At 47.8% G+C, this 18,663-nt stretch overlaps 1 protein-coding gene across 5 annotated transcripts in view; it reads left to right on the forward strand.

Annotated features, from left to right (window-relative positions):
* The window catches only part of DOCK4 (dedicator of cytokinesis 4), a 650,492-nt gene that overhangs the window by 403,784 nt on the left and 228,045 nt on the right, over positions 1-18,663 (forward strand). For all 5 annotated transcript variants that reach the window (XM_033958349.1, XM_033958350.1, XM_033958353.1 and 2 more), the window contains 2 exons: positions 1,409-1,509; positions 5,993-6,051. In XM_033958349.1, the coding sequence (XP_033814240.1) occupies positions 1,409-1,509; positions 5,993-6,051 (160 nt within the window). The remainder of the gene's footprint in view (positions 1-1,408; positions 1,510-5,992; positions 6,052-18,663) is intronic.

The following is an 18,663-nucleotide window of genomic DNA, read 5'->3' on the forward strand; positions in this document are numbered from 1 at the left end:
AAACATGGGGCTGTGTTGAATAGCAGGAGGAGAGAGAGAGAGAGAGACAAAGATGAGATATTGGATAGTAAGGAGGAAAGAGATAGAGTAAAAGAGAGCTTGAGGAATAAGAATAAAGGGAATGGGAGGGCCTAAATGAAGAAAAGATGTGGTAGATGCAGTAAAAAAAATTGAGACTGAAGATTGGATAGTAAGAATGAATGAAATCTGAATGGACAAAAGAAGTATGCAGAAAGAAAAAGATCAGAGATGGATATAGAAGAGGAAGTGGCCTTAGGGATTTGGCCAATTGGAGTCTTAGTCCACTCCCAGTGCATTCCAGTTTAGTTTTAGTCCACTCCCAGTGCATTAAGGTTTAGTTTAGTAATTCCAGAATGCAATGGGAAGGAGGCCTAAGATTCTGGTTGGCCCAGGTGCCTAAAGCCCCTCCTTAGGTGCCTTGGCCAATCAGGGCCTTAGGCCCTTCCCCGGTGCATTCCAGGATGCACTGGGAAGGGGAAGGCCCACAATTCAAAAGAGGCAAGCCTGCCGGCCAGGAGTGAGCATCCCTCCAGCCGGCCTTCAAGAAAAAGGTATGGGATGGGTTTGGGGGGGGGTGCCAGCAGGAGGGATTGTGCATCCCTCCTGGGGATGTTAAGGAGGGTGCTGGCCAGAGGGAGCGGGCATCCCTCCTGCCAGCCTTCAAGAAAAAGGAACTGGTTGGGTTTCGGGGGGGGGGGGGGAGTGCTGGCAGGAGGGATTAGGCATCCCTCCTACAAGGAATGTTGCCATAGACAGTGGGGGGGTTTCCCAGGTTCCCTGCTGTGGCCACTCAGCCGATCGCGGAAGGGACTCCCCAAAGCCACGATTCTGTAACTGGCGCCTTAGATTGATTGACTCGCAATCTGACTTTTGCGCAAGTTACAGAATCATGGCTTTGGGGAGTCCCTGCCGCTCAGCTGATGGGGGAGGGGTGGAATTTAATTGCTGCGATAGGTTGCTGCGGTCTAGTGGCAAAGATAACCAGCTGAAATATAGGCCAGGGTTTTCCGGGCCTACGTTTCGGCTGCTTATCTTGGTTTGATTGGGTAGCAGCGTTGGCCAAAACCTACTTTGGCATTCCGCGGCCTAAAGCAGCTACCTAACCACGATTCCAGTGGCCATTTCAGCCACTTTTTATTTAGGCATCGGTAGGCACTTCAACCCTGCCATTTCTGACTGCATTTTTCAATTACTTAGGCACTGGCAGGGCACCTACCGACACCTAAATTTAGGTGCTGGTTATAAAATTTCCCCCTTAGTGCATACTAACGGAATTAGCACACATTAAGCTTTAGTAAATGGCCCCTAAATGATCATAACACTGCACTATAACATACAAAAAAAAGGTAAAACAACAATATTGAATTCTTCCTCTTTATTTTTTTAGATCTGGGATTCCTACTTCTATCTTGCTGTCATTTTTATAAACCAGTCTTGCCTACAGCTGGAATTGTTCACATCCTCAAAAAAGAAAAAAGTGTTGGAGAGGTAAGTAGCCTCTTTGGCTAACATTACCATTTATTATTGCAGAATTTTGTGAAGCATGCCTGATTCTTGAACAAGAAACTAACAACTTCACCTTTCTGAGTAAAGAAAAGTTGACTAAAAAAAGAAAACTGTTTACCAATCAAACTTTCAATAGTTGATATTCTTTTCAGTCTGCCATCTACAATATTCAAAAGGTTCTATATCAAAAGGTGGCCCTGATTTTATAAAAGATGCCTAAAATTAGGCACCTAAATTGGCACGCCAAGCCAATTTAAGCGTCTAAGGTAATTATTTAATTAGATAAATCAGCACTGATAACAAGCTTAGGTCTCCTTTGTGGTAGAGTGTTTTAGTGCGGGCCAGCAAGGTAAATGCTGTGACACTTAATCAATTCTTATGAGTGTCGGAGCATTTACCTTGCCAGCCCATGCTAAAACATTCTACTGCAGCTTGATAAAAAGGGGGCCTTGATTGGCTTAAATTAAATTAAAGCGCCTAAATCAGTAGGCATCTAGGCTGAGGTGCCTGCCAGAAAATGGGTGTGGTTAAGGGTAGATCGTTGGTGTGTTTTCCATGGAAGCACCTGAAATGGACTTAGATGCTGATATTTAGGTCAAGAAAACCCTGCCATAAATAGAAGGCACCTAAGGTTTTAACGCCTACTGGCACCTAAGTCCATTTTAGATGCCGCTAGGTGTGATTCTATAAATGGTGCCTAACTTAAGATTGGCAGCCACTATGCGTTGGGTTCCTTAGTGCCTAATTTTTAGGCACTGTTTTAGAATCAGGGCCAAAATGTCTGTGGCGTGACAGTACCAAATATTCGACTGATCTTCTCTTGCTATCTGATCTTGATACTGGGGTGCTTTTATTAAGGCACATTAACCGATTTAGCTAAAGATTAGCACGTGTTAAATGCTAAGGCATCTATTATATTCTATGGGCGCCTTAGCATTTAGCACGTGCTAAATCGGTTAGTGCACCTTAATAAAAGGACCCCACTGTGCGCAAAAGGTTAGACCGTGGGGTATCTTATTTCATGATATTCCTGGATGTCTCAGCAGCATTTGACGCTATTAATCACCAAATTATTTTGGCTAGATTACGAGCCATGGGTATTGCTGGGTCTATTTTGAATTGGTTCAGTTTATTCCTGACAAAACAGGGCTTTTTGTGTTGAAGTGGGTCAGGATAAATCAGATTGGTGTACTTTGACCTGTGGTGTCCCCAGGGTTCTGCCTTATGTCAATGGATGATGCTCTGTCTGATCTCAACAACTGTTTTCATGACATACAGGATTGAATGTATCAAAATCAGTTAAAACTAAATGTAGCTAAAAGTGAAGTTTTATTTATTAGTCAAGAGAGGAATCTTCAGCATTGCCCGTCTGAGACTGAGCTTGAGAGTGTGACAATTCCTGTACTGGGGATGTTATTAGACTCATCATTATCCTTCAAACCACAGATCAAAGCTGTCGTTTCTCGTGTGGTTTTCAAACTACGACTGTTTAGCAGATTGAGGGATTACTTATCAAATGAAAATTTTAGAACAGTTATTGTGTTGTTGATAACTCCTTTATTTGATTACTGTAACTCACTCTACTTAGGATTACCACTGCGTGTCTTGCACTCTATGCAACTGGCTCAGAATGCTGCTGCGCGGCTGATTGTTCACGCCGTGAAATCTGATCATATCGTTCCAATCCTTAGTTTCAAGTTCAAGTTTATTAGGATTTTATATACCGCCTATCAAGGTTATCTAAGCGGTAGAGACCTACACGGCTTGCCAATCTGTGTGCAGATCAAATTCAAAGTCTTATGCATAATTTTCAGATTGTTACAGGACAACTCGCCATCTGTGCCACTTTCCAAATAGCTGCCGGCAGTTCTCGCGAGGTCCCGCAAAAACTTCTGCCAGCCATTCGGAAAGTAGCGCAGGTCCAAGCAGGAGCGTGTAAAGCTTGGTCCTGACCTCCGCGCTCCTGACTCATGTGCCTGTTGCCCAGAAATAGTACGGAGCTATCAAGGGAGGGATATACACTGGACCACCAGGCTGCTTGAAAAAGATGCTGTGGTGGCAGCGGGGAGGTGGGGTTGTTTTAAAAAGGTGGTCCGGTGACAGGCGGGCGATGTTTAAAAAGGTGCTGTGGCTGCAGTGCGGGGGGAGGGCGGCATTTAAAAAGGTGGTGTGGCTGGTGCATGTGGCTTGAAGGCCTTTCTTTTTAAAGACGCATTTGGAATATAATAGTCCTTTTAAGGACTGTAATGGAATTTCGCTCCTTGCTTTTTCTTATTCATTTTAATCTTTTCTACAAAGTGCTAGATTATTTATTTTTTGTTCCCCACCCCCTTTTGTTTTGATCCTTCTACCTCTCTTTTTAATTACACAAATGTATTTCTACCCTTTTCATTTTGTTTCGGTAAGTTAATGTTCGTCTGTGTGTTTGATTGTCTGTTTTAATAATTATAATTTGTTTTTAACTTATGCCTTTCTACTCTTTGTTTTTATATATTATGTAAAACCGCTTTGAATTTTGATAAGGTGGTATATCAAATTTTTAAATAAACCTGAAATCTGATAATATGCACTGAGATTTCCACCCACTTTTGGGTGGTAAAAAAGTATGTCTTATGGAGCGAAAAATACGGTACAGGGTACGGTATTGGAGTTTAAGAAGGGACTGACAACTTTCTGAAGGAAAAGGGGATAGAAAGGTATAGATAGAGGGTTACTATACAGGTCCTGGACCTGATGGGCCGCCGCATGAGCGGACTGCTGGGCATGATTAACGTGACCATTTATTTTTTTCATCAAAACGGGACATCTATTAATATTCAGTCCCGCCCCTAATCCCGCCATAGCCCCGCCCCCAATCCCACCCTAGCCCGCCCCCAATTTCTTCCATTCATTTTTCATGTACACACAATATCTTATTTCATAATGGTAACCATAAAATTTTTTAAAAAACCACAAAGCACCCTATACGCAGAGAAAATGTTAATTATTTATATTTGGGGGGTTTTCAATGATGTCACCTCAGTAACTATAGAAAAATAGACAAATATAGTGCAAAATATAGACAGCAGGTATCAATTCTCAAAACTGACACATTTTTATCACTAAATTGAAAATAAAATCATTTTTCCTACCTTTGCTGTCTGGTGATTTCATGAGTCTCTGGTTGCGTTTCCCTCTGACTGTGCATCCTATCTTTCATTTCTTTCTGCACTCAGGCCCAACAATTGTCCCTTTCTATTCCCTCCCTCCTTCCTTCCCATGTCCTTAGTGCCCCCAGTACCTTCCTATGTCCTTAGTGTCCCAGCGCCTCCTTCCTATGTCCTTAGTGCCCCCAGTGCCTCCTTCCTGTGTCCTTAGTGCCCCCAGATCCAGTCTCGGTTCTCCTTTGTACCTTTGTTCCAGGTCTCCCTTTCTCTCTCTCCCTCCTCTGTTATGATCTTGCCTCTCTCTGCTCTTCCTCAGGGGCTCTCCCCCTCTGTCTGCATCTTCCAAAGTCCTGCTTCTGCCTCATTTGGTCCAGGCCTTTATCTCTCTAGTCTTTCTTCTACTTACAACCCCCCCCCTTCTCTGCTGTTTTCTCTCCTTCCTTCATCTCTCCTTCCTATGTCCTCTCACTGCTTCCAGCCTTTGTCCCACCCCCTCCCAAAAAGCCTGCCAGCCTACCTCTCCAAAGCCAGTCTGCCTGTCTACCTACCCCAGAGCCAGCCTGCCTGCCTACCTCCCCAAGAGCCAGCCTGCCTGCCTGCCTCCCCCAGAGCCAGCCTGCGTGTCTCCCCCAAAGTCAGCCAGTCTGCCTGCCTACCTCCCCCAAAGCCCCAAAGCGATTGGCTGGCCCGGAACGTCCTCTCCGAAGTCAGAATTGACTTCGGAAAGAAGGCTTCCAGGTTCAAGTAGTGGCAGCAGAGGAGCAGTGGCGGTGAACCTAAATCGGGCCTGGAGGGAGGCTTTTTTTTTTTTTTTTTGGTGCGGCAGGGAAGGGACAGGAAGTGATCGCCTGTCCCGTTGTCCCCACTCACAGCTTCCAGACGCTGTCTCTGAAAACGGGACATTTTGGGCGTCCCGAAGCTGTGTGTGGGGACAATGAGATAGGGGATCCGAAAACAGGACGTATGGTCACCTTAGGCATGATGGACTTCTGGTCTGACCCAGCAGAGGCACTGCTTATGTTCTTATATCTGTTTTAGTTGGTTTATCTTGAATTTATGCTAATCTTGAATATCTTGAATATACGCTTGACTATTTATTTACTTATTGTTACTATGCCAGCCAAGCCATGCTTATATACATGCACACACAGACAGACACATATGGTAGAGTTTAATATTGAAAAGTACAGTGTCTAGCTGTTTGGTTTTTACAGGATTCTTCCAGGATGGAATATGTTGGCATAATCATGATTGTTAAACTCAATTGTCAAAAGGGAATCTGAAAATATTCATTTTTTTTATTTTCAATTTTTTTGCAGGTATGGAGATATGCGGGTAACAATGGGCTGTGAAATATTCAGTATGTGGCAAAATTTAGGTAAGGGAATCATGTTAATTTCATAGAAGTATACTAAGATGGTAATGAAGCAGGATAAAAACAATACAAATTAAAGATTGAGAAAGTTTAATAATCTTGCATAACTGTGTATATTATCATACAGAGTTCAATTAAATGAGGTACTAGTTGCTTTGCTATATGTTAGTATAATCAAGCCACCTGGTCCTAGATTCTGCAGGGAAAGGGCAGGACCGCCGGAAGAGGAAGCAGCTTAGACGCAGGGTTAAGAGAAGGTGCAGGACCGCCGGCAGAGGAAGCAGCAGGACGACAGTAGGCAGCTTCTACATGATGGGGGGGGTGGAGAGGCTGTGGGGGTGCGAGCGGTCCTTCGGGGTGGGGGTGGGGGTGCGGGTGCGGGTTCGAGCACGAGCGGTCCTTCGGGGTGGGGGTGCGAGTGGTCCTGCGGGGTGAATCGGACGTCGGGGGGAGAGGGGAACTATGTAATAAAAAAAAGGGGATAACGCGCTCACAAATATAACGCACACAAATATAACGCTCACAAATATAACGCACAGTGGAATTACCGTATTTTCACGCATATAACGCGCACGTTATACACGATTTTTACAAACCGAGTATGGTTATACTCGGTTTGTAAAAATCGTGTATAACGCGCGCGTTATATGCGTGAAAATACGGTAATTCCACTGTAGGCATAACTAATGCTGGAATTGGAGTTAGGCTTCGGAAGGCGCCTCCATAGGCATGATTCAGGTGAAAGCTGGGCGCAGGAAATGTAAGTTTTGAAACCCTGGCCTACATTTCCCGATGCCACGACTCAAACAGTGCTGTTGTGTGATTGATTGACACATGATCGGCAGCCATTTTTGAGGTGGCCACCACTGACATCGTCATTTATAGAATCCGGGACAAAAGGTAGGTCTCCCATTGAGATTATAGATCAGCTTTATTGTTAAAGAATATTGCCTTATTACCCTTTGGCTTTTTTCATTCCCATAGCCTACAATTCTGAACTGCACCCTATATAGTGATAGTACTCAATCAATTTATGACCAGTTTCAGAGATTAAAGTATTCAAAGAAAAATGTAAAACATTTTAAGAATAAGATTGCATAATAGACATTTTTCAGGATATGCAGAGAAAGTCTGCTCCTGTATGATACTTTTGAAATAAAATGTATATTTTCCAAGAAGACACAGAAAGAAAGTTATTTGCTAGGTTCTCTCTTACTTTAACAGAGAAAATAAGCAGACCAACGCAAACAGAAAATCAAAAGATTTTAACAATTCTAAGACTACCACGGAAATGTAGGCTTTTAACATTCTGGCCTACGTTTCCAGTGCCTACTTTTGACGAAAGCCGCAATTTTATAAATGGCACCGTTGTGTGATTGACATGTGATCGGCACATTTTGTTTAGCCAGCCACCGATAACAGTGCCATATATAGAATCTGGTCCTCGCTGTTTTTACAGGGGGTGAATCTTGATATAACAGCGGGATCTGGATAGCCCCTACTGTCTTCCCCCAACCCCCACCTCCCCTTATCCTAGTCCCAATATCTGAAACCACACACCAGCTTGGAATATAGCCGCAGCTCAATTTATTAATAAAATATCAACCAAATTCATTTGCATAAATTAACATCTTTAACACAGTAACTTCATATAACAAAATCTGCCAGCTCCTCCCGAGCTACCCGGTGTAACCATCAGTAAATGTTCCCCAACCCCGCCATAAACAGCAAGAGTCTGAGGGGTGGCATGACCTCATGCCCCTTTAACCAGGTCAATATCCCCCAAGACACGGCTCCCAGCCGGCCCTCCGCTCATCGCCGGATGAGTCCCAGCACCCAGTAGCTCGGGAGATCTGCCACAGGACTGTATTCATACAGGCCCCCCCCCCCCCCCCCCCGCCCACCAAGTGAGCTGTGACTATCACCGCGAGGCCAGGACTCTTTCACAACCCGATGCAAAGTCATCAAGCAAGAGATCCCAACCCACAGCTGACAAATGAACCCCATCGCTATGAAATAACCCGGCACACGAAACATCCACCCAGTCGTGCAACAACTGTAACCCTCCCTGACCCATTACCCACTTACCCACCTGTCGATTAAGCTTCGCCAACCCTCGAGTCCAGCGACGTGACGCCAAACAACTAGGGCGCGGTACAATATCCGACCTAACAATACGCCAGGGAACCAATCCAACATCACCCTTAAATCATCCTTAATGATGTTAATCAAATCCTTCCCTGAGCAGGTATCAACATCATTCCCCCCTAAATGAAAAAGCAAAATGTCCGGATGACGGGGTCGAGATCGCAGACGTTCCATCAACAACAGCAGCTGACTCCATCGCATCCCACGTTGGCCCCACCAGGAAACATGGAGGCCCTCATGACCCAGCCCGAGATGGCGACCGCCGGGGCGAATCAACGCACGCTCAGCCACCCAGTGAACAAAAGAGTGACCAACGATCCACAGGGAGTAACAGCGGCCACTGGAATCTGTAATAAAAAACAACAATAACTACACACAAACAGTACAATGATCATGCCCCCATCCAGCCGATTACCGAGCTCCCCTCCTACTGCCCAACAACGATCCCGAACCCCCGCGACAAATATAACCCCGAAAAGCATCCGAAACCCAACGCCCTAAACGCTGGATACCCTCCCCAGACATGCCTGCAATGCTAGCACTCGTGGCAGCTCCGATTCGAAAGGAATGAGTCCCATAGGAAGTCGGGTCCTCACCACAGCACCTCAAAGCCAAACGCAACACCGCCTGAAATTGATAGCGCGTAAGAGGAGAGCCGTTTGCTTGGACAAACAAAATGGCACCCCCTTCCGGACGAACCGCAAGATAAGACCGCAAACAAGTAACGGGACACGAACGACAGTCTGACACCGCATGCAAAACCACCCAATGCCCAACCGCACACTCATCCGTCTTAGAACTGACAATGCGAAGCTGCACGGTCGTTCCGTGAAAGCTGACATGGGAAACTAAAAGCCCACGAAGACCAAAGCGCGACGAGGGACAAACCAACAACTCGCTAACTCGCAGAGCACCAAAAAACGATGTGGCAAAAGCGGCCTGAAACAAACCGGCCTCATAAGACGAACTGGTAACAACCGACAAAGTATCAAGCAACCGCAGAAGAAGCTCATGGGTGATAGGCAAACGGGAATCAGGGAGAGTAGGGTGATCGCGATTCATGGCTCTCAGCATATGCTGAACCAGAAAACCTGAAACCGGGCAAGCCCACCCTAAGGCCCTACAAAAGAAGGCAAATCCCGCTAGGCGTCCACGAACAACTCCATGAGACACCTGAGCCCGAAAGGACGACAACACAAAATCTGCCAATAAAGATTCAGCCACGTCGCCCGGGCACCAGCCCCGAGCAGCCAAAAAAGCCGCCACTGACCGAAATCCCATAGTATAATGTGACCATGTGGAAGCAGCTACTGACAAGCGGAGCATCTCCCAGATTCCTTCCTGACCAGTTTCCATAAATGTGCTGGCATCGGCGAACCCTCCGCTCGAGCTTCTGGCGCCAACTGACGAAACTGCAAAAAATTTAAACGAGACAAGGCGTCAGCAATACCATTTTGGAAACCCGGAACATGACGCGCCTGCACATAGAAATTTAAACGCAAGCAGCGCAGCACTAACTCCCGCATCAAAGAATTCACCGCCAAACAACGCGCAGCCTGCCTATTCACTACCTCCACCACTCCTAAGTTGTCGCACCAAAACACTACCCACCAATTGCGGAAAACATCAGCCTACAATTCGCATGTCACCACAAGTGGGAACAATTCCAATAAGGTAATGTTTCTCGTAATACCAGAAGCTACCCACTCTTCGGGCCAGCGCTCAGCACACCAAGCGCCACTGCAGAATAACCCAAAACCTACCCCACCTGCCACATCAGAATACAGCTCCAAATCCATACTGGTCACCTCAGGCATCTGCATGGGAAGCGTCCCATTAAAATCACGCAGAAAAAGGGCCCACATACGGAGATCCGCGCACACCCCTCCCGAGAGCCGCAGAAAATGCCTCCGATCCCGCATGCCTGAAGTAGCTGCGGCCAAACGACGAGAAAAAGGCCGGCCCATAGGCAACACGCGACAAGCAAAGTTAAGGGAACCCAACAATGATTGAACCACCTGCAAGGTCGATTTAGGGGCCGAAAGCACCTGCTCAATATGCACAAGCAATTGCTGTACCTTCACCTCAGGAAGCTGAGTAACCATAGCCTCCGCATCCAATTCAATCCCTAAAAACACTAGGGAAGAAACCGGGCCTTCAGACTTATCGAACGCTAAAGGAACGCCGAAAGCCATTGCCATCTCCTCGAAAGTCCTTTTTAAACGCACACAATCAGTACTATGACCTGCTCCCACAAACAAAAAATCATTACAAGTAATGGACAACTGAAGATAAACCCACCTGCTGTACCAACACCCAATGCAGAAAAGTGCTGAACTTTTCAAAGTACGCACAAGATATTGAGCAACCCATTGGCAAACAGCGATCGTAAAAATAAGAACCCTCAAAACGAAAACCTAATAAAGGAAAAGACTGTGGATGAATCGGCAACAACCGGAAAGCCGATTCAATATCCACTTCGCCAAAAGAGCTCCACGCCCGGCCGCAACTATGTGCCTCAACGCACTATCCAAGGACGCATAACGAACCGAACAAAGATCACGCGGAATGCCATCATTAACCGAACATCCTAAGGGTCGAGACAAATTGTGGATGAGACGAAACTGACCCGGCACCTTCTTAGGAATGACCGCCAACGGAGATAAAAGCATCCGAGTAAAAGGGGGCTCCCGAAACGGCCCAGCCACACGACCCAAGCGCAATTCCTCTAACAATTTGACCCGAACAACATCTCGTAACTGTGAAACCGAAGAAGCATTTTGAACTTTCCCCCCAACCATGGACCCTTGAAAAGGGATCACAAAACCAGACGTAAAACCCGATTCTAAGAAGACAGCCGTCTCCCAAGGACAATACCTCCCAAGCCAAGAGCGCATGGCCGCAACACGTATCGGCGTCGGCAACAACTGCCCACCATTACTTCCCGACCGGTCCTGCTGGGAGGCCACTCCGCTTAGGACACTTAAGGGCTGAATGGGACTGACTACAGACGGAACAGGCATGCCGAAACTTACAGTCAGAAAAGGGGCAGGTGGACTTGTTAAATTTCCAGCACACGTCGGAACTCGGCATCGACCCTCCCCACCGTTCCCGCGAAATGGCCGCCCACTGCCAACAGGACCCACGCCCGCCCGCCCGCCCTATCGGACCCGCCAGAGGTTTGGAAGCCATATGGGTAAGCCACAAGTTCACGTCCTGAGTGCCCCATGACATAAACTTGTTTTCCTCCATTTTGTCCCGAAACGCCTCATCATAATTTAACCAGGCCCACCCTCCAAACCGCTGATATGCATCAAGTACGGTATCCACATAAGACAACAATAATCCATAGTCCTGCGGGTTAGCGCGCCCCCAAACGCTCGCCAGTCTCAAGAAGGCCCTCATCCAATTAATAATAGACCGCGCAAACTGAAAAGATTTGACCTCTTTACGATCCCGTTTAGATTTTTTATGACCCCGCCTCTGCGCCCTGCCTTCCATAAGGCGAAATATATCCAGACAGGACCGTCTGCAAATTTTCCGACGCAACACCCTAGGCACCTTCTCCCAAAGCTCGGTAAGAGCCACTAACGCAGGCGCACCCCGCACTCCTCCCGCAGAAACATTACATTACATTACATTACATTAGGGATTTCTATTCCGCCATTACCTTGCGGTTCAAGGCGGATTACAAAAGGTTAATTTAAAAACAGAGTTACAATGATTAGCTAGAGAGGTAGGTTGTAGATCTTATAGACATTTAGCGGGTTGTTGAGGGTGAGGTGGTTTGTAGTAGAGTTGATAGGTGGTCAAAGTGGAGGTTCTTTTGTTATTATTAGTGCAGTAATGGGTAGATCGAGCGTCAGTTTTAGTGTTACTAAGAGGTCGTGATGTTATTGCTGCTTCAGGAATTTCTTGAAAAGTGTGGTCTTTATTTCCTTTCTGAATGTCCTATAGTCTGGGGTGGTCATCAGAAGGTTGGAGATTTGGTTGTCCAGTCTTGCGGCTTGAGTGGCTAGTAGGCCGTCGTGTAGTCTTGTTCTTTTTACTTCCTTGATTGGGGGGGGTATGAATGGGGAGTGCGTTTTTCTGTGTCTGGTAGTGGGTGCTTGGATGAGGCGATTGTTCAAGTATGATGGGCTGTCTCCGTGTAGGGTTTTAAATAATATGCAGTAGAATTTGAATTGGATTCTTTCTTGGATTGGAAGCCAATGTGAGTTGATGAAGGCATCCGTAATGTGGTCATGTTTTTTCAATGAGTAGATGAGTCTCAAAGCTGTATTTTGGATTGTTTGGAGTTGTCTAATCGTAGTTGCAGGGCAAGGAAGGAAGAGGATGTTGCAGTAGTCCAATATACCCAATATTAGAGATTGTACTATAAGTTGAAATTGTGTTCTTTCAAAGAATTTTCGGACTTGTCTCAGGTTTCTCATGATTGCAAATGATTTCTGAATTGTTTTATTTATTTGCGGTTGCATAGTGCAGCATCTGTCTATGGTCATGCCAAGTAGTTTTATGGTGGTTTGGATGGGATATTTGATTGATATTTGAAACGCCACCTTCACCGCCCGCTGAAGCCTCAGACCTGCCCGCTCGACCGGCGGAGGAAGACGACGAAGCAGACGAATCGGATAAAGAGGACCCCGACGACGAGGACGATGACTCCCGGCGCTGGCGCTTACGTTTTCCCTTCCTACCACGCGACCTCCCTTCAAGAGCAACCTGCACAGGCGCCACATTACCCTGAGAAGAAGACGAGCCAGGGTCTCCACTCCGAACTGCTGAGACGCCGCTGGCAGCAGTCCCCGCCGTCGTAGCAAGACCAGAAGTCGAAGCCGAGACGCCTTGAACAGCAACCCCAGGTAAAGTGGATGAGAGTAGAGTAGGACCTGTAGCGCCACCGCCAGCAGCCACGACACCCCCGAGCGCCGAACTGCGCTCCGAACCAGAACCACCAGTCCGCTCCGCTACCCCGACTCCGCCGACATCCAACGCTCCAGCTTCACGACCTCCAGGGAAAAAGGATGGCACCTGTGGAGACCAAGTAAAAAGAGAGGCAGGACCAGGCAAAACTCCTCCCGACATACCCAAAGGAACTCCCCAACCAGAACCGTAAGTGCCCGCGGGCATAAAGCCCATGGCTACCGGATCAGGACTCCCTCCCCAGTGAGAAGCAGAAGGCCCCAATCCACTGACTGAAGATCCCTGCCCCCTACCCGGGGAACCCCAGCCCGTACCCCATCCCCCAGGAAAAACCCCGGACCAAGCCTCAGATGGCCCCCCTACCGGAACAGACCCGAAACCCATGCAATCCACACCCCTTCCCAAACCAACCACACCAGGAGACCCACTGGTCTCCAACCCGCCCAAAACCTGAGGCATCCCGGCAGCAGCCTCAACCCGTAGGTGACCTGTCCCCACCTCCACACTCGGAAGAGCAGCGGACTGAGCATCAGCTGTCTCAGACCCCCCCCCTGCTCGAAATCCGCGGCAAGGCAGAAACAGAACTGGTAGCAACAGGCAAAGCAACCGTTGCAGACGCCCCGCCCACGTACGAGGTAGCTGAGCTGCGGCCTGCCGAAACAGCCTTAAAAGAGCTGCTCGACGCACCCGACTTGCGCCCTGCCTTAACCGCCGACACCGCAACCACGGACCTTCCCCCCCCCGGGCCCCCACTGCACCTACCCCGCAAGCGCCGACAGTGCAGCAACTTTGGAATGGCGTGCTGGACGTGCAAGCTCCACCCCTGGATCCCGACCCACCTGTTCCTCCGGCTCCTCCGAAAACGAGTCTCCCGCGAGCAGCGAAATCTCAGCAACTGCCGCCTCATCTCCCCCATGAAGCACTCCGTCCGACTCCATCCCGACCGCAAGAACCGCCAAAAGGAGCCGTGAACAACTTCCCAGAAGGAGAACCGCAAAAGGAACCATTAGAAAAAGCCGCCCTGGAGGACCAGAAAAACCCAGTCCTCCAGGGTCCCGGCTTTAAAACCTCCTCCGTTGCCGCCCCCTCTTCCCCTAAATCAATTGCGCACCAGTTTTCTGGCGCGCTCCTAGCCACCCAATAAATCTTTCTCTTTCTCGTCCCTCTAACCCCTCCCCCGACTCGAAGGCGACACAGGGCTCCCAGCCCCGTGTTATCATACGCCCTTCGAGACGGGCTCTCGGGCTACTCTTTACAGCAAAATTTTAAGATGAAAGATACTCACTATTTAAATACTGTAGCAAAGGGTAGGTCTGACAGTAGGCATCTTATCACTTCCTGCTTGTTTGCTAGCTGACTTTCTTCAACCCCTTCCTAAATTTTAAATCTTATGCTTGCATCATGGGATCAAAATATGAAGGAATACAATATCCAAAACATGACAGCAATATATGTAAATGGGTATTTATAATGATATATACTGGTATACTCTATGGTTCACTTTGAAATTAATTGTTGCAATCTCAAAATATTGTATAGATCAAGGGGTCCATTGGAAATTAAGAAGGGATCATTGGGTTGGGACTGTGGCTGTTAATTTTCAAGCTGAGAGATGCATTCTCTTTCACAAGAGAGTTAAGGGCAAAATTCATCTTATCTGTAGATAGTAATTTTATTTGTAACCATCTCAGTAATTTGGAGATCCTTGTTTATCATTACACTGACATTCCTATAATTATTATATGACTTGGATACATCACTTTCTCTTCCTAGAAGTACATCTGGCTCTGACTCATTAATGCTTGCATTAAAGAATAGTAAATATATATAAAATAGATAATATAGAGCAGTGTTTCTCAATACACGGTATGCACACCATTGGGGGTACACGGGCTGCTTGTTGGGGGTACGCAACCTGGCTACTGCCAGGGATCCCTCCCTGCCACCTGCTCGCTGCTGAAGCCGCTGCTGGTATCCCTCCCAGCATGTCTGCCGGCCCGCTGCACCATCCTTGAAGCCGACCCTGTTACTTCATTGGAGCCGGACTGGCTTTGTCCTCCCCCAGCAGCACTCCGTGCAGGGATACAGGCAAGGACTCACATGCTGCTTAGCTGACCCAAAATCATCTCTCCGACATCAGAATTGATCTTACAGGGAAGGCTTGTGGGCCAGCTACGTGCAATGTGTGAATCGCTGCACACGCCGTCCCTGCATGGAGTTGCTGCTGGGGTAGGATGGAGCGAGTCCAGCTCCAACGAAGTAACGGGGTCGGCTTTGGGGGTGGGGGGTGGGGGGTGAAGCGGGCTGGCAGACAGACAGGCAGGGAGGGAGAGAGGGATCCCTGGCAGTGGCTTCAGCAACGGGTGGGGCAGGCAGGGATTCCCGGCAGTGCCTGCAGCTTCTGTGGACGGGTCAGCCTTTGGGGAGGGGGGAGTGCAGATGGGGCATGCAGGGATCCCCAGTGGCGCCTGCGGCTTCTGTGGATGGGTTGGCTTCGGGGGAGGGAAGGGGAGTGTGGGCGGGACAGGCAGGGATCCCTGGCGTGCAACTTAATTTTGGTACAAAGCTGGAAGGCAGAGAGGGGGCACGAACTTGACAAAGAAGGAAGGGAAGGACATGAACATTGGTCACTTAAGGGAGGGAATATGGAGAATCGATGGGCATATGTGTGTAAGTGAGAAATTGTGGACATGGGGAAAGGAAGAAAGGAAAATAGGGCATATAGCGAGAGCAGTGAGGTAGAGATGAATGGGAAATAGAAGGATGAGAGGGAGAAATGTTGGATATGGTGGTGGAGAAGGCAGATTGAAGGGGATGCAAGGGGGAGGAATGTTGGACATAGTGATGGAGGGAGAAAGTGGCATTATGCTGGAGAGGGGTGATAGAAGGAGAAATGGGGCTGGTGGGCAATGGTGAAAAATGCTGCACATGATCCGGGGGATGAGAGAGGGAGAAATGTTGGATGTGACAGTAGAGGGGGTGGGAGAGATGCCTGGATCGCTCAAGACAGATGAACAGTAAGAGAGAGAGAAAGAGGGAGACATATTGCCAATAGGGGTGGAGGAGAGAGGAAGAAAAGTTGAACTCATGGAGGGACAGAGAGAGAGAGAGAGATGTTGGTTGGGGAAGGGAATAGGGTCCCGAGGAGAGGAAATGTGCAGGAGGCAGGAAGAAAGAAATATTGGATGCACAGTCAGAAGGAAATGCAACCAGAGACTCATGAAATCACAAGACAACAAAGGTAGGAAAATAATTTTATTTTCAATTTAGAAATCAAAATGTGTCAGTTTTGTGAATTTATAACTTTTGTCTATACAGTATTTTGCTCTATACTTGTCTATTTTTCTATAGTTCTTACTGATTGCATATTTTAAAGTCATCTGCCTTGACCTCTTTGAAAAAAAAAAAGAATATAAATAATTAACATTTTCTCTGCACTTTGTAGGTTTTTTTATTTTGTGGTTACACAGAAGGGAGGGAATAGGGAGAATTGATGGGCATATGTGTGTAAGTTACAGACTGTGCGCATGGGGAAAGTAAGAAAGGAAAATTGGGCATATAGGTTTAGCAACTGCGGTCGCGGCAACCTGTCCCCTCCCCATGAAGACTACCGGCAGGAGGGATGCACAAACCCTCCTGCAAACACCCCCCCCCCAACATCACCAGCAGGAGAGATGCCCAATCCCTCCTGCTGGACCCTCCCACCCCTGCAAACATCACCAGCAGGAGGGATGCCCAGGCCCTCCTGCCGGACATCAACCCCACACCCCGAACATCGTTGGTAGGAGGGATGCCCAATTCCTACTGCTGGAACCCCCCCCCCCCCCCCAAACATCGCCAGCAGGATAAGATCATTGGAGTTCATAAACCACGTTTCAACCAAAAATAGACAATGCAGCTTATCATTGTTTATCATGTCTCTAATCACTTGTGCCTTATTGCTCATAGATCTTCCATTCAAATAAGCAAAAGCCAAACACTGAGGTATAATTGGAGAAGCTAAGGACCATAGCTGAACAGATCTTAAATCACAATTTGCTTTCCTGACCACTCCCTAGGAACCTCCTACATCCTAATTGGACCGGAATCGGGGAAATGTCCCAAGTCTGAACAATTAATTAGTGTTCTGTCTAAAGGAGCAAAACCTTTAGCTCTGTCATGTCTATCAACAGAAAAGTGGACAGGAATGATGAAAACTTAACAATTATAAGAATGCCAGTACATGTAGTTCCATGTTTTAAATCTAGTAAAAGCCTAGTACAAATAACTTAAAAATAATCTGTAGTAGCTTAAATCGTTATAAAAATTCACTGTCCAGTAGAAATAGATCTCGTATGTGCTTCTAAAGATGCTTCGCAAAGGTGCTCACCAAGGCGAATGCCTTTGATTCATGCCATAGATGGCATACTGTTAGGTGCTTGACTTTAAAGTCCTGAATGAGAAAGCAGAGCTGAAGGGGTGGGCGGAGCAAGCTCGCACACCCAGATTCACTCATCCTGCTTCAGCTGCTGAGATTACCCCAGAGAAAGTAGGTGCACAGATCTCCAATTTTTCCAAGGTAGGTGCAATTTTATACTACCCTGCTTTTCAGGGTAGTGACTCCTTTCTCCTGTCCACTGAGCCAGAAGAGTTTATTTGGATTTCATGGAACTTGGGTTTATAACAGAAGTTTTCAGCGAGTCTTTGGAGTATACTCAACCAGTCAGGTTTCCAGATTATCTGCAATGAATATGCATGATAGATTTACATATATTATATGCAAATTACCTCATGCATATTCAGTGTTGGTATTCTGGAGAGATGCCCACTCTCCCCCACTGGCAAGTAACCCCCCCTGCCGCCATTGCAGCTGTCTCCGCCAACCCCACCCCCCACCCCCGCAGTGGGAGAGATGCCCACTCTCCCCCGCTGGCAAGTAACCCTGGATGCCTAAAGCCCCTCCTATGGGGCATCCAGTACAATCAGAGCCTTAGGCCCCTTCCCGATGCATCCGGGGAGGGGGCCTGAGGCTCTGATTGGCCCAAGTTGTTTAAGGCCCTTCCCTTGGGAGGGGCCTCATACAACCTGGGCTAATCAGAGCCTCAGGCCCCTCCCCAGATGCATCCCAAGATGCACTGGGGAGGGGAAGGCCCATTTTAGATGACGCAAGAAGCTGGGAGGAGGAGGTCCGCGTCCCTCCGGCTCTTCAACTTTTCAGGTAAGAGGGCAGGAGGGTGGTGGAGATGGTGGCGGGAGCGTTACTTACCAGAGGGGGAGAGAGGGCATCTCTCCCGCTGTGGAGTGGGAGGTTGGCGGAGATGGCGGCGGAAGGATTACTTGCCAGTGGGGGAGAGTGGGCATCCCACTGCGGGGGGGATCAGCTGAGATGGCGGTGGGGGGGTTACTTTTCAGCAGGGAAGAGTGAGTATCTCTCTTCTGCGGAGGTTGGGTCAGGTCGTGGATTTTTGTGCAGCAGGAGAGTATGAGCATCTCTCCTGCTGCATGGGGGAAGGGGGGCTAGGTCAGTCGCATGGGGATTTTCGTGCAGCGGAAGAATATGGACAT

Source organism: Geotrypetes seraphini, chromosome 9 (genome assembly GCF_902459505.1).
Source record: "Geotrypetes seraphini chromosome 9, aGeoSer1.1, whole genome shotgun sequence".
Lineage (NCBI taxonomy): Eukaryota > Metazoa > Chordata > Amphibia > Gymnophiona > Dermophiidae > Geotrypetes > Geotrypetes seraphini.